Source organism: Haliotis rubra, unplaced genomic scaffold (assembly GCF_003918875.1).
Source record: "Haliotis rubra isolate DU_JTF1 unplaced genomic scaffold, ASM391887v1 Scf181, whole genome shotgun sequence".
NCBI classification, from domain to species: Eukaryota; Metazoa; Mollusca; class Gastropoda; order Lepetellida; family Haliotidae; genus Haliotis; species Haliotis rubra.
In genome coordinates, this window is record NW_025765792.1 from 1,448,440 (window position 1) to 1,464,573 (window position 16,134).

Consider the following 16,134-nt stretch of genomic DNA (forward strand, 5'->3'; position numbering starts at 1 on the left):
CCAGACTTAAGCTGGTTTTATAGTTCTAGCCCTCTGAGATACCATGCCGCAGTGAAGCATGAATACCCCACTCAGACACATTATACTGACTCTGAGCCGACCAGTCCTTGTTGTACCCATTAATGCCGAGCGCCAGGCAGGGACCAACAAGTACCATATTTTAACGTCTTTTGGTATGACGCGGTCGGGGATCGAACCCGCGACCTTCCGCTCTCCCAATTACACAGTAGCAGACAGAATAGAAGAACGTCAGATTAACAGTTATTTACTGTTTTGTGTGTGCGTCACATGGGAATGTGGACACGTGTACATATGAAGCCACAGTCGGCTTCAAAACCACATCACATGGGAATGTGTATATCCACATATGGAGCCACATGTAGTGTGTGTGTGTGTGTGTGTGTGTGTGTGTGTGTGTGTGTGTGTGTGTGTGTGTGTGTGTGTGTGTGTGTGTGAGTTTAGTTTTTCGCCACCTTATGCAATATTCCAGCAATATCAGGGCAGGGGACTCCAGAGACGGGCTTACCACAATGTACCCATGTGGGGAATCGAACCCGGGTGTTGAGCGTGACGATCAAGCTATAACCACTAGGCTACCTCACCGCCCCGCCACATGTAGCTTTCGAATCACAAAACATTATTTCCACCAAAGAAGATAAGCATATGAATTACTTCCAAATATACATGACACCAGGTGTTCGGAAATGCTAGGGTGTTCTACCAGTGGCACTAGTCACAATACACGCGCAAAAGCACTTATCTTACCTTCATGTAAAATACTTTAATTTCATTGCTCAATGACGCTTTAACAAGTTTCCGTGTCAACACTCCTAGGTGGGTGACAACTGGAAAAATATTACCCGCTGCTACGGTGACCACCAAACTCTCCACCGAGAAGCTGTATCGCTAACAATCGTATGACATCATAATATAACGCATAAAGTGTCCGGAGTTCGAAAACCGTTCGATTAGCTGTTTTGAGTTCATTGTGTAGACATTTATTTCTCCGACTTTCACTACTTTTTAAAAACTATTTTTTACATTGAATCCTTTGCACAGTCAACATAAGTTTCAAGAGTGTCAGAATATGTTTCACTGATTTTAAAAATCCAGTTCAGAGTCAGACGCCATTTTATTTACATGTCATATAGTCGGTAGCGATCTTCCAAATAAAATAAAAATTATATTTTGTACATTTAACATGGCGGTAAGATAAATACGTTGTATGCTGCTCCCTCGGGTAATATGGTCTGATGTACGCCACTTTGTACAGTGTCATTCCTCGCCTACCGGCTACACTGCTACGAAAAGGCTTACATCAGACCGTATTACCCTCGAGAGAAGCATACAACTTATAGTGTCAGTATTTTGGCTTTTTCATTCAATTATCTCACCTCCCTACATTTGGTACCATATACCCTATGGATCATGAATATAACAAATAATGAATTATTGTACGGTTGTCATGTGAAAAAGTAATGTACGAAGTTGATTAATACAAGCGACAAAACCCTTTCCACATTCATACGAAGACTCTGCTGAAAGCAGAGTCGAGTGTACAATTGTGACTCTATCATAAGAATATATTTTTTTCAGCAGTATTACAGCTGTGTCAGTACAATTGGTTCTATTCTGTTTCAAGAAGTAAAAACGTACCTTCTGTCGTTCTACGGGATACCTCCCCCCTGGATACCACGGTTCTGTTTCAACCAGGATGTAGATAAAGGCTCCCATGATTGTCGTTATTTTCCCTACGAATCCATTGTCGGAAATAGTATATGTGTGCGTTACACATGAATACTGAAATAAGCAACACTTTATTCTGTTGTTTCATTCAACGGTGATACAAGTGTTCACGGTATATCCTATACTTTAAATCACATTGTCTCTAAATATACTGGACCGCAAAAGAAACGCAAGTCAAAATCCAGATTTATAAAAACTTTACTTTTGACAGATAATGCATAAAAACAGGTACATAATAACAATCAACACTTATTGCATGATGATTGGGACATGTCAGTCAATGCATGGAAACATTGTTGGTTTACTTTGCATTGAAGACAACATCGAAATTGACCCAACAAGTCAGTAGCGCGTATGTCCACCTCATGCATTCGCTACAGCTGTGCACCGCCTGAACATGGAGTGAATCAGATGGTTGATAAAGGCCCTAGGGATTGCCGCACATGTCCGGATGATGGCTGCCTGGAGTTCTGCTGCAGTTGTCGGACTTCATTCAGTCGTTTCTGCAGCTCGTCCCAAAAATGTTCGATAGGGTTTAAATCGGGTCTGACAGCAGTCGGATATTGTGCTGCGGGAAAAATACCTGAGTGACTCCAACGTGGGGCCTGGCATTATCTTGCTGGAAAATGTTTTGCTGGTGTCGGATGAGAAATGGCACAACCTGGGGTCGGAGGATCTGGTCGATATAACGTTGGGCAGCGACCCTATTTCCCCGATATTCTGGAAAATAATTGCCCTAATCTCTGATTCAGGCCAATCGCTGCCCATACCATAACGCTCGGACCTCCCCATGCATCAACTTCCATTACACATTCGTCAGCAAAGCGTTTACCTCGTCTTCGCCATATTCGAACTCGTCTGTCGGCATGAGAAATGCAAAACCGACTTTCATCAGAGAACAATACCAGTCTCCACAGTTGATGACGCCAGTTTCGATGCAACGTAGCCCACTGCAGACGATTCTGACGATGTCTCGGTGTGAGGATAGGACGTCGAGCTGGACGACGACAACGGAGGTGGAGTGCTCTGAGTCTGCGCCGAAGTGTATCTCCGCTTATTGCTCGGTTGTGACGTCCAATAGTCTGTCGGGCAGTCTCGTTGGCAGATAAGAATCGATCCCCGATGTGGGAACGTTGAATGTGTCGATCCTACCGTGGTGTTGTGACTCTCGGACGTCCAGGACGTTTGCGGACAGCAGTGGTCAGTGTAGCAGCAAAACGTTCCTGAAGACGGTAGATGGTCGTTATGTGCACATGGAATGCATTGGCAACATCTGCAACACTCTGTCCAGCTTCAAGACGGCCGATGGCTTGTTCCCTCTGTTGCGTCGTTAACCTTGGTATTCTTGGTTGGCGTTTGTCGGGAGCGATTTCAAACTGATTTGAGGGCATTTTTATACCCCTATGTGTCAGTGACAAAATGCGCATCATGATTTTCATGAAAAACTTCTGCAACCGCACCAAACGGGCAATTCAATTGCTGCGTTTTGGCGATGTGCAATATCCAAGAATAATCACCAAAGAGAGAGAGAGAGAGAGAGAGAGAGAGAGAGAGAGAGAGAGAGAGAGAGAGAGAGAGAGAGAGAGAGAGAGAGAGAGAGAGAGAGAGAGAGAGAGAGAGAGAGAGAGAGAGAGAGAGAGAGAGAGAGAGAGAGAGAGAGAGAGTTTTATTCAGTAAAGGGGCCACAGGCCCATTATACATCAGGTGTACAGAATATACAATTATTTGAGCACCGTACAACATCATGAGAGCTGCACAATTATACATTTGTGGGTACGGAGGCTGAAATAAATTTATTTCGTTTTTTCATGGCAAAAAATAGATATTTTGCAAGACAATTTATAGTATAAGTATTCTTTGATGTAAACAACTGGGCTAATTTCACTTCAGATGGATATATATGATTATATTTAGGGAGGATATCATTTCTTAATTTCCCATAAAAAGGGCATTCCAGGCAAAAGTGATATTCATTTTCTATGTTAGGTATGATACAAAGCGGGCACAGGCGATCCTCCCTTTTAAGACCTAAATGTCTACCGTACTCTATCATCAAATTGTGGTTTGAGCAACGAAATCTACTTAAGAAGATTCGAAACTGTTTTACACTAACACTATCGATATAGAACTCGAAAGATATACCTTCTTTGAGCCTGCGATAAAAATCCAATTTCGAAACAAGTATAATACGAGATGACCACAACTGGTTATCTATATCAATACATCTTTGCTTAAATAATGATATGAAGGTAGAGATATTTCGAACACTTTGACTGGCCCACACATTGCCAAAACCATAACTGTACAAAAGAGATTTCACCTTAAAAGCCCAACAATCTATACCTTTTTCAGCAAGACAATACTGATACTCATATACCTTATTTAAGATTGCATTCTCAACTTGAGACAGGAGTCGAACCCAATATTTAACAATCTTAATGTACTGATTTACCTTTAATGAATGACGACCAATCTCAGCACGCGCTGCAATATTTGGCGTGTATCTTGAGAGACCCAAAACCTGTTTACAGAACCTATCGTGTACATTCAAAACAGATGGCGACGGGTGGAAACCCCAGACTTCACTTCCGTATAGTAACAATGGCAGAACCTTGACATCAAATATGTGGAGCAAAACATTAATTGGTAGATTATAAAAATTCTTAACCGATGATTTGAAAATATTCAACACCTTCCATGCTTGGTCAGCCAAAGTTTTCTGTGTAATATACCATGATCCAGAGGAAGAGAAGTGAACACCCAAGTATTTATATGATGCGACAATTTCAAGCAACTGTCCATTCAAATGGAACTTTTCATAATGTCTTAGTCGACCGGCCTTCCTGAATACAATAACTTTACTTTTATCAAGATTTATTTTCAATTTCCACTTGTTACAATACGAAACTAGCTTGTCTAGCCTCTTTTGCAGACCTATAACTGTAAAGTCAAAAAGCGCAATATCATCAGCAAACAATAGGATGAACAGCTCAACTAAGTCTAGATTGATACCCCTCTGACCATCAGCAGATAGACAATCAACAATATCGTTGACAAAGAAGGAAAAGAGAAAGGGAGATAACTGGCATCCCTGACGAACTCCTGATAAACAATCAAAAAACGGTGTGTAACCATCTCTCATCGACACACAAGCTTTAACATTTTGGTACATATTTTTCAATAGCCTGTAGGTATTACCTTTCACGTTGCCAAGCCACAGTTTGTAAAGGAGACCACACCTATCGACTGAGTCAAAAGCGGCCTTCAAGTCAATAAATGCACAATAGAGGCGACCTTTGTAAAGTGAAAGATATTTATCAATTATAGCATTAAGAATGAATATATTATCATGTGTTTGGAAACCATACCTGAACCCAGCTTGTTCGTCAACGAAGAATTCTTCCCTTTCAGCCCAAGAGTTTAACCTGTTGTTGATAATTTTACAAAATATTTTACCAGTTACTTCAAGCAGTGTAATAGGTCTATAATTCCCAGGGCAATCAGTTTTACCTTTCTTATACAAAGGAATTATAACTCCATACGTCCACTGAGATGGATAAATACCTGTAGACAAAATGCTATTGAAAAGAGATTTCAATAAATCAATACAATGATGAGGTGCATTTTTAAAAAATTCAATTGGAATGCCACTGAGTCCTGGTGCTTTTCCATTATGCATTTCATGAATAGCATTAATTATTTCTTGGTAGGATATTTCTTTATCCAAATAGTCATTGTCCACAGATGAATCAATAAGTCTATCACTGATTGAATCAATGATTGACAGAAATATAGAAGTGTTCTTCATCGGCTGAACAATAGGAAGACTGAAAAACATTCTTGAAATGATTCATCCAGTCAAATGGTGTAATATTATTGTTTACAAATGATGATTTCGATTTCACAGTTCTCCAGAATAATTTACTGTTTTTAGTAGAGAGTGCGTTACTAAGTTTATGTGTGTAATCTGAACATGATGAAGACAGTTTCACAGCACACAACTGTTTATAGTGTGACACAGACTCAACATAACGTTGTCTATCAGATTTACAGTTACTTGCTTGAAAAGCACGCAGAAGGCGCCGAGCGGTATCACGTGCACTCTTGCATTCACCGTCATACCAGCTGTCTCCCTTTGGAACATTATTTGTCGACAATACACAAGATTTACAGAAACTGGCACATGATTGCATAACCGTATTAAAAAGTAACGAGGCCTCTTGAACATCACCGTTATCAATAAAGGAATGAAACTGGTTTATAACATCGGGTGGTAATACATCCCAGTTGTGCAGGTATTCTAGTAAACAGTCACTGTTCCATCGATATCTAGTTTTAGATGAAAGATTGTGGAAACGTTCATTATTATTCAGTGTCAATGAAAACGAAAATGTTATTGGCAGATGAGTCGACTAACTTCATCGGACACTTTAAAATCATCAAAAGTTCAAAAGCATTGTCCGAACAAAAGCAATATAGTCAACAACACTTTGTCCATTATTGGCAAAACATGTTATGTTACGTTTACCTTTATCATGAAATAGACGGCCATTACATATTCTCAGGTCCAATGTTTTGCAGAAGTTCAATAGGGCATAGCCACGTTTGTTGATCACAGTGTCACGTGATGCACGTGGTTCGATGGCGTCGTCGGTTATATAATCTATGTCATCATCAATCGGGAGATACCTCGGGTCATCATTAACAATATAATCTTTGTAACATCCATTCCCAGTGCGTGCATTCAAATCACCTTGAATTATAATTCTACAATCAGGTTCATTTGATCTGAATTTATTTACATCATCTTCCAAAAGAGTAAAAATAGCTTCATCAGCATGTGCACTGGACCTTGCAGGAGAATAGTAAACAACACCCATAAATATGGAAAAATGATAAACTGGTACACGCACACGTAACCATAGTATGTTGTTACTTTCCGTCGAGATTAATGACACAAATTCTGAGACAGTGTCGGCGATTAATACAGTTATTCCAACCCGAATTTCTAATGGCGCTGGCATGTTTTTGTCTACACTTCCCAAACACTGTATATCCTTGAAACAATAACTCCTCACTTTCATCTGACCACGTCTCCACGAGATATAAAGGTGAATTTTTTCAGAAAGTTGATGATATGTTCCCGGCAAATTTTCTTCTTTAGACCTTCTACATTCCACAGAACAGCAGTCCAGGACTTAGTTACTGCACGTGGGCCCTTGACCACGCCCCTATTTATTAGAGTCAGTATTAGGAGATCGAAGAGGAAATGTTTTTAACAGAACTAATTCATCTTCAGTGTCGTTCAGTCGATAAAGTTTGTTTTCAATTTGGATTTTATCACCTTTAAGAGTAGAGAATTTACCTTCGTTCCTGGCCTCGGTCATGAATCCTTTGAGTTTTTGCCTGGTAGACCGTACTTTTTCAGTGAAATCCTGTGAAATGGAGATACCGTGTCCTTTAAGAAGTTTGGCTGACTGTAAAATCCTTGTCCTGTGTCGGAAGTTTAGGCAGGTAACTAGCACCGGTCTGGCACCACGTGACTTCGATGGAAGGCGAATGACACGGTCAAATTCTCTGTGATACTCATTTTAACATCGAGAACTTTATTTGTAACGTCATCGTTAGATTCTCCAGATGTCTCTTTGATGTTGTACAGTATTATGTTGTTCTGTCTTGAGTTATTGTCCAGATGGTCAATTTTATTTGTTAAACGTTTCACAGTTGTTTTCAGTTCCTCATTTTCTTCTGTTAGTGTAACCACATCCTGTTCTATTTTTTTTATTTGACCGAAAAGTTTTTCAAAATTTTTCTGTGTCTCTCGTCTCATATCCCTAATTTCTTTTAGCGTTTCGGAATCACAAACCTCTCCCTCAATAGTTGTTCGTCTTCGTGGTCCTGGGTTTGACTCAATGTCGTTGGAAATGACGAGTAGCAACGACAAGAGCAGGATCATATGAAGATAGAGTCTAAGTCCCGCTGGCACGTGCAGCCCGTGAACTCGGATGGCAGCTTGTCTCGCTCTCACCGACATGAAGGCCATAAATACGCTTAAAAAGCATCCAGTTCTGGCTCGAAATGTTTCGTTATCACATCCCATCGTACTTGCATACACTTGTACACGTTTTTGGAGTGAAATTACAAGTCCAGACTTACGTTTAGGGCACTTTTCAAGCAATTTCACGGAGCACTACAAATACACGTCCGACCCGTATAACCACCAGGTGGCGCAGTCCGGTCACCTTAGCGCTACGATCGCTATATACAACGGCACCCAGGTAGTTAACAATTCATTGTAATGCTCCTATTTGTAACGCAAGACTTTTCTAATTGCTGAATACTGCCCTTAAACACGGTACTGTTACGTCTTAGACAAATCTAGGCTCATGAACTGATAGCGCTAACCCACTGTGACACCACCTTTTGTAAGATACCAGAATTAAACACCATATAGTGACTCCGAGCCGACCAGTCTGTGTAATACCTAGTAGAGAGTTAGTGAGTAAGTTGTGTTTATGGCCGCTTGAACAGTCAGTGTTCCAGTTATATTAGCCCGTTAATGTTGAGAAAACCCGGAGTGTGTCAGGTGTTGACGAGTTTAATTGCACCCAGAGGATGGGTATGGTGGTGGCACACCTACTGACATAATCGGGCCGAAACGGGATTCGAACCTACAATGACAGGTTTCTGGTGTGCTCAGAGAGTGAGTGAGTGAGTTCCGTTTTTACTCCGCACTCAGCAATATTCCAGCTATATGGCCGCGGTCTGTAAATATCAAGTCTGGACCAGACAATCCAGTGATCAACAGCATGAGCATCGACCTGTGCAATTGCGAACCGATGACATGTGTCAACCAAGTCAGCGAGCCTGACCACCCGATCCCGTTAGTCGCCTCTTACGACAAGCATGGGTTACTGAAGGTTCATTCTAACCGGGACATTCACTGGTCTCTGGTGAGCTCAGGGTATACAGAGCATTATATCATGTCCCGTTATATCCACCAATGAGACGTGCCATGTAACCTCTCCTGTTTGCCTAATACGTATATACAAAATATATCTGGGACAATATTGCATAGACGATTAGCCGTCCTCGAATTCTGAAAGCATGCGAAACACCGACTGACGGTGAAAGAAACACTTGTATAGATAACCTTAGAAATTAAGATTGCACAGTACACACCAACCAGGTAAACAGTCGTGTGATCTAGAAGGTTCGACATGTGAAGGGTGCAAAGGTAACGTTACGTGACTCACCACATTGCTTGTGAATGGCTGTTGACATTGTAATTCGAGCTAGATAACAATGAGACATCTTGATATCGCTTACCTCAAACACTACTGAGGCGAAGGTATGACACAGACGGGAAAGATTTGAGCTCTTTGTACATGAAACGTGAACGCTTGCCTGTATTAACAGTCGGCTCTCGGTCATTGAAGACAACAACTTGGTGAAAGTAACATGTATTTATCATTGAAGACAGATCCTTGAAGACACACGAGAATAGAGTATGATATATAACAGCGCCATCAACTAACAGTGGGTGTGGTTGCCATAACAGCCCATTTATTTCTGTGAATGACTGAATATTCACTGTGATTTTGTGATTCATTACTAACATACATGACGTCTCTGTGATTACAACTTGTGTCAAGGCTTGTGATTCTTTAAGGATATTCCATCATATATTACCTATTTTATTGCCATCGGGACATAGCGCGACAATGACGTTGACATATCTTCGCACTGGTATGAGCTTACTTGCCGCCCTCTGTGTAATGATGACTTTGTCGACTACATCTGAAGCCGCGGTAAGTACGTTAATTTGTAATCATTTAATTAACAATTCATAATGATATACGTAATAGTTAATTCCTAATATTGCGGGGTCAGATCACATAGCTATACCACACCAAGAGACAACGGTCCATATTATAAAGACAAACGTATCCGCTTCCCGAGGCAAGAGTGTCCAATAGTTTCCTATGTAGACTCTGTGAGACCTTAATGCTAGACCTTAATTCAAGTAGAATGTGTTCTGGACATATGACTCTCTCTCTCTCTCTCTCTCTCTCTCTCTCTCTCTCTCTCTATATATATATATATACCTTTGTCTGTCTTTCTGCTGCCCTCTCTCTCTCTCTATATATACCTTTGTCTCTCTCTTTCTGCTGCCCCCCTCTCTCTATTTATATATACCTTTGTCTTTCTCTCTTTCTGCTGCCTCTCTCTCTCTCTCTCTCTCTCTCTATATATATATATATATATAGATATATATACCTTTGTCTTTCTCTCTTTCTGCTGCTCTCTCTCTCTCTCTATTTTTATATACCTTTGTCTCTCTCTTTCTGCTGCCCCCCTCTCTATTTATTTATACCTTTGTCTTTCTCTCTTTCTGCTGCCCCCCTCTCTCTCTATTTATTTATACCTTTGTCTTTCTCTCTTTCTGCTGCCCCTCTCTCTCTCTCTCTCTCCGCAAATACAGCTTGTTATAATTCACAGGTTATCTTACAAATACAAAATAACAGTTACAGATACCATACACACTCACACTTATTCAAACTGGACAGTCTATGTAATATTGGTTCATGCTTGTGATTACAGATTATGCGGGACAACCCCAACTTAGGAACCTACACCCATAATAGATTAACCTGTTTCAAGTGCCAACCTGGAACCTACCTGGACAGACACTGCACTGAGGACTTCACATATTCTCTGTGTAATCCATGCCCTGTCGACACCTTCCAGTCTCACTACAGCCAGGCCACCAGGTGTTCCCCTTGCCACACCTTCTGTCTTCATGACAACAACATGGAGGTGGTACAGAATTGTACATCCATCCAGGATTTGAAGTGTCAATGTAAACAAGGATATTATTTACACGTGGCTGACGTGTTCTCGGATACAAAAACTTGTAAAAAACATAGTTCCTGCACCCAAGGAAAAGTTATCATAAAAAGTGGTAAGAAGTTGCATTTTCACTAAAACCACTTTATAATCAAAGCATAACAATAACGTTTAATTTAAAGCATCAGTGCTTTCGAAATATAATGTAATGTGATCTATCTGTCTTACATGTATGTATGTATGTATTGTATGTATTGTATGTATGTATGTATGTATGTATGTATGTATGTATGTATGTATGTATGTATGTATGTATGTATGTATGTATGTATGTATGTATGTATGCATGTATGTATGTATGTATGTAATATATGTAGGTAGGTAGGTAGGTAGGTATGTATGTATGTAGGTAGGTAGGTGTGTGTGTCTGTCTGTATGTATCTGTGTATGTGTGTATGTATGTATGTATGTATGTATGTATGTATTGTATGTATTGTATGTATGTATGTATGTATGTATGTATGTATGTATGTATGTATGTATGTATGTATGTATGTATGTATGTATGTATGTATGTAGGTAATATATGTAGGTAGGTAGGTAGGTAGGTATGTATGTATGTAGGTAGGTAGGTGTGTGTGTCTGTCTGTATGTATCTGTGTATGTGTGTATGTCTGTCTGTCTTTCTCTGTCAGTGTGTGTGTGTGTGTGTGAGAGAGAGAGAGAGTGTGTAATGATAACGGTGATCAACATTTCTCTCCTTTCCCGTTCCAGGAACATCAACTTCAGATATTGAGTGTGGCTATTGTCCAGATGGCCAGTTCTCCAAGGATGGACAATGCTGGACGTGCAGCTCATGTATTGGGGAGAACACAACGCTGGTCACGCCCTGCAATGCAACCTCTGATGCCACATGTCAACATCATCCCACAAATGGTAAGAACTGACACACACGATATATATCGACAGACCTACAAACTCAAAAACAGTAATATTGGTTTAAGCCGCTTCTAGCAATATCCCGGGGCGATGGGGTAGCCTAGTGGTGAAAGCGTTCGCTCGTCACGACAAAGGTCCGGGTTCGATTCCCCATATGTGCACAATCTGTGAAGCTCATTTCTAGTATCCCCCGCCGTGATATTGCTGGAATATTGCTAAAAGTGGCGTAAAACCAAACTCACTCACTCTAGCAATATCCCAACAGTGGACACAATAAATGCTTCAAATATAGTGCACTACATGGCGATCGAACTATTTAACATATAGGCTATCTACTTCCCCTTTACTAATGATAACACGCCTGTATGCATTCATGAAATCTATCATTGTATCTGTACACCTACTACTCGGTTGTACATGTCTTATTTGTTAAAGAGTGCTCTTATTTGAAAACGTTGCGACTAAGGGACCGTTCATAAGTTATGACTAGGGAGGGTGGGGGGTGATAATGATGTTTATGCAGAAGCATGTACAATGTGACTGACCCCCCTAACATTTATGTACAAAGTAAGTGACTCCCCCCTGCATGTCATGTACAAAATTAATGACCCCCCTAGAACATGTGTACAAAATTGATGACCCCCCCTACCTCCCATGTATGATGACAAAATCATACTACATGTGGGGATTAAGTGTTAGCAGTAATTTATGCAAAATATAGTTATTTTTCCTTTTTTTCAGATAGTAGCGATTTAGTTACAGAGATCACAGAAATACCGACTCACAAGAAGGATGGCAATGTAAACGTTGCAGTCGTGGCTGTCCCCGTTGTTCTGATGTTCCTCGTCGTAGCTGCATTTCTAGTAGTCTGCTATGTCGTTAGACAAAAAGGTGTTAAGGACATCTACAGCATTGAGCTGAACGAAAGAAGGTAATGATAAACCTCGCTGTTAGGATCTCACACACGCACGCACGCACGCACCCACGCACTCACACACGCTACCGGTAGCAGCCAATTAACACAATTTGCCTAAATCATGGGTTTATCATTACTGTGATGTTACAAGCTTTTCCATCAACCTCTCCCGGTCATGATGGAGCTAGTGTGATGGGGTAGATTAGTGGTTAAAGCGTTTGCTCGTCTCGCCGAAGACCCGGGCTCGATTCCCCACATGGGTACATTGTGTGACGCCCATTTCTGTGTCCCCAGCCGTGATGTTATTGCTAAAAGCGGCGTAAAACTAAACTCACTGAAGATGGAGCTGTACGACCGTTGAGTGTCCTTGACCGCTACATCAATTTACTCACTTTCCATTGACAAAAGAAAATGTGATGACTTGTTTCCATGTCTATGTGTGGTATTATGTATCAGCGTATAACTGTGGATATCGACAAATATTTTGGATGTATTTTTCAGAATCTCCGCCCCCTTAATTGACAGATCCGACTCCACATGTTCAACTCAACCTCTGAAGAAGAAACAGAGAACTTTCAGCGACAGCAGCGCTGTCAGTGCCAGGCCTGTTTCATCCTTCCCAGATCTAAATGGTACGTCAAAACTTAACTCTTTTCTTAGTGAAGAGTTCCCGCGTGTGTATAAGGGATAAATTTTACATATTGGTATATAAGCTACGAACATTATTATTGCTTATCCCTATTTGAAAATATTTGGTAATTGCTTTTGTTATACCATGTGGAATTCAATACAGCCTAGGTCATTCAACAATGATTATGGAAGGCGCGTCCCAGAGAAATAGTGGATATTGTAACTATCCCAGACTATTTTACAAACTTGTGTTCTATTCAGTACTCAGATGAATATTATGTGACCATTGCATCACCTTTCGGAGAGATAGCATTGTCTCATTTTACCTTTGCAGATCCAGACATGTGGACACGACCGGTATTCGACTTACTCTGCAGAAGACTCACAGACTGGAAACGGTTCATGCGGCACCTTCCAGGTATGTATCAACAGCCCTGTCTCACAAATAACCAATTTTTGAAAGAGTGATACAGTAAACTAATATTTCAATATTCCTATACAGGATACAATTAACGGGTCATTACCATTTGCGTTTCGCAGTAAAGCCATGTCTCAAAATAAGAAATCGTCTCAACCAAGTAGGACCATTGTTTAATTGTATCTGGTTATTCATACTAATAATGAATACATGACACGTTTTATGGATAACAACTTCTTTTTATTCTTTATACGACGTTTCAGAGCTAATCCTTGCTCCTTCATTCACTAAGCTAATTCGTGCTCCCTCGTTCACCTGATGAAGGGTCATGTATTCATGTTCGTCCAGCTCCTAAACGCTTCTAAGAACATCATACTAATAATGGTAGGTTCTGAAACACAATTCCCATTTGTTGTGATGGCCAACTTTGAATATTGTGCTTCTTTAAGGATTATCCTGTATGACCTACACATTGTCATGTCGCCTAATACATTATATACGGTAGTCATGGCTTGAAATACATTGTGTTTGTCTCACTGTGTAGGGGATGCCGATTATACAGCTTGTGTGAACAGTCGATGTGAACAAATTGAGAAAGAAGAACAGGGAATTGTTATGGAACAGATCCACAAGGCTCTGCAAGAGTGGTCCCAGGGGAATACAGACGAGTATGTTAAGGTTGATAGCATACTGGATACTATAGAACAAGTCTTTGAGCAAGATGGTAAACTATACAAGGATATTTGGGACTTGTGTTGTGACCTGGCCAAAAAACAAAAACAGCGAAATATTCCAAATGATATCGTTTGACGTTCCGGAAGTACTATGAACAAAAAAGACAACGTGCAAGGTTCCAATGTGTGGAACCAGTGGTCTGGGTATTCCTCAAGAAATTACCACTGTGCTGGAATTTAATTTACAGATGTTTCAAAATGGTTTTCATGGAACAAGTACTCATTATGCAAGCTATGCTTCGTTCAGATAGATGTAATTCTGTGATACTAAACCTGTAACCTGTGTTAATACCTGGAAGGACCTTGTACATTGGCCATGTGACTGTTATGCTGTAATGGAATATGTATCTGTTTCAAAGACAGATTGTTTACCCGGGTACCAATGGTCATGTGAATATCGGTTCTGTGCTGTGATGTAATGTGTAGCTTTCTGAAGCCAGAATGGTTACCTGGATTTGCTGACCCATATCCTCAAGGATAACAAACTGTGACTTGTGCTAATTACAAGAAGAACTTGTTACAGTGATCATCTGTGCCTTAATGGAATGTGTAGCTGTGTCAGCCGGAATGTTTAACATTGGGTATCACTGACCATGCTCAGCTGACCCATATCCTCAAGGATAACAAACTGTGACTTGTGCTAATTACAAGAAGAACTTGTTACAGTGATCATCTGTGCCTTAATGGAATGTGTAGCTGTGTCAGCCGGAATGTTTAACATTGGGTATCACTGACCATGCTCAGCTGACCCATATCCTCAAGGATAACAAACTGTGACTTGTGCTAATTACAAGAAGAACTTGTTACAGTGATCATCTGTGCCTTAATGGAATGTGTAGCTGTGTCAGCCGGAATGTTTAACATTGGGTATCACTGGCCATGCTCAGCTGACCCATATCCTCAAGGATAACCAACAGTATATTTCAATGACATATGTTGAAACTGACGTAACTTCACCATTGGAATACCTGGATCTCAGCGTATCCTCAAGGATAACCAATAGTATATCATAATAAGATATGTTGACACTGACCTGACTTCAAAGTTCACCATTGGAATACCTAGGTCTCCACATAATTCTTTGTTCTCAGAATCTGGACATGTGCAAATATGTATCATGTTATAATTCCGACAGGATTTAATCCGGTATTACCTAGTCTGTGTTATTTTACTCATATATTTACAAAAATGCGGGAGGTATCTGTTTCTGAAATGTTTTTACTATTTTTGTATATTGTTCCCACGGCGTCATTTATGGGTATTAAGTGGTAACTTTAGAATGTTCTAGTCACGTATGTATCGATGTGGATTACACGCAAACCCTTATAAGTTCGAATCCCGTTAATGTGGAAACAGGCTTTAAGGCTAGCTACTGTTGGTGTACATATATTAGAGCCACAATTATTTATGTCCACAAGTATTGTGTATGTTTATTTCTGTGTCTTTAGGGGGAAGACAGCTTGTCCGCCTGAACGATACTCCGCCTTTCTTTGTACACTTTTACAATGTCTTCATACATAATCTCACACTCCCGTTAGTGAGATCTGAGTGTTATTTTACACTGATCTACATTCGTTGTAAAAATAAACAATTTGAAACACACTTCTCAATGGCTTTATATGTTAATATATACACCCACATACACAACTTGAAGACAGACATATGTGTGCGTTCGGAATTATTTGCTAGAGGAATGTATCATTCTGTTTTGCATGTACAAACATTTAAAGAGAATTGTTTCTTCAAATTGGTCTTAGTCATCTTAGTCGCCTCTTACGACAAGCATGGTTTGCTGAAGACCAATTCTAACCCGGAGTGAATCAAATCTATTGCTGTTATCGGAGTTAAACATTAGGTCACAATTTACTGTAAAATATATGATACAAAAACAAACCATTACA

General features: G+C 40.3%; 1 protein-coding gene across 2 annotated transcripts; it reads left to right on the top strand.

The window, feature by feature from the left end:
- Positions 1–9,310: 9,310 nt before the first annotated feature.
- Positions 9,311–15,835, top strand: LOC124273517 (tumor necrosis factor receptor superfamily member 5-like). Of its 2 annotated transcripts, XM_046708799.1 has the most exons (8): positions 9,311–9,557; positions 10,351–10,711; positions 11,371–11,532; positions 12,277–12,466; positions 12,953–13,083; positions 13,416–13,499; positions 14,044–14,310; positions 14,566–15,835. In XM_046708799.1, the coding sequence occupies exons 1-7, from the start codon at positions 9,471–9,473 to the stop codon at positions 14,307–14,309; spliced, it is 1,281 nt and encodes a 426-aa protein (XP_046564755.1). In that variant the 5' UTR covers positions 9,311–9,470; the 3' UTR covers position 14,310; positions 14,566–15,835. The 2 variants fall into 2 exon arrangements, with proteins under 2 accessions (XP_046564755.1, XP_046564754.1); XM_046708798.1 differs by having other exon boundaries at positions 14,044–15,835.
- Positions 15,836–16,134: the final 299 nt, after the last annotated feature.

Bases quoted from the DNA above. Each gene is read 5' to 3' on its own strand.
- LOC124273517 (XM_046708798.1), top strand. From the start codon at position 9,471: ATGACGTTGACATATCTTCGCACTGGTATGAGCTTACTTGCCGCCCTC. The intron at 11,533-12,276 runs GTAAGAACTGAC...CCTTTTTTTCAG, and splicing joins TCAACATCATCCCACAAATG to ATAGTAGCGATTTAGTTACA. The intron at 13,084-13,415 runs GTACGTCAAAAC...TTACCTTTGCAG, and splicing joins ATCCTTCCCAGATCTAAATG to ATCCAGACATGTGGACACGA.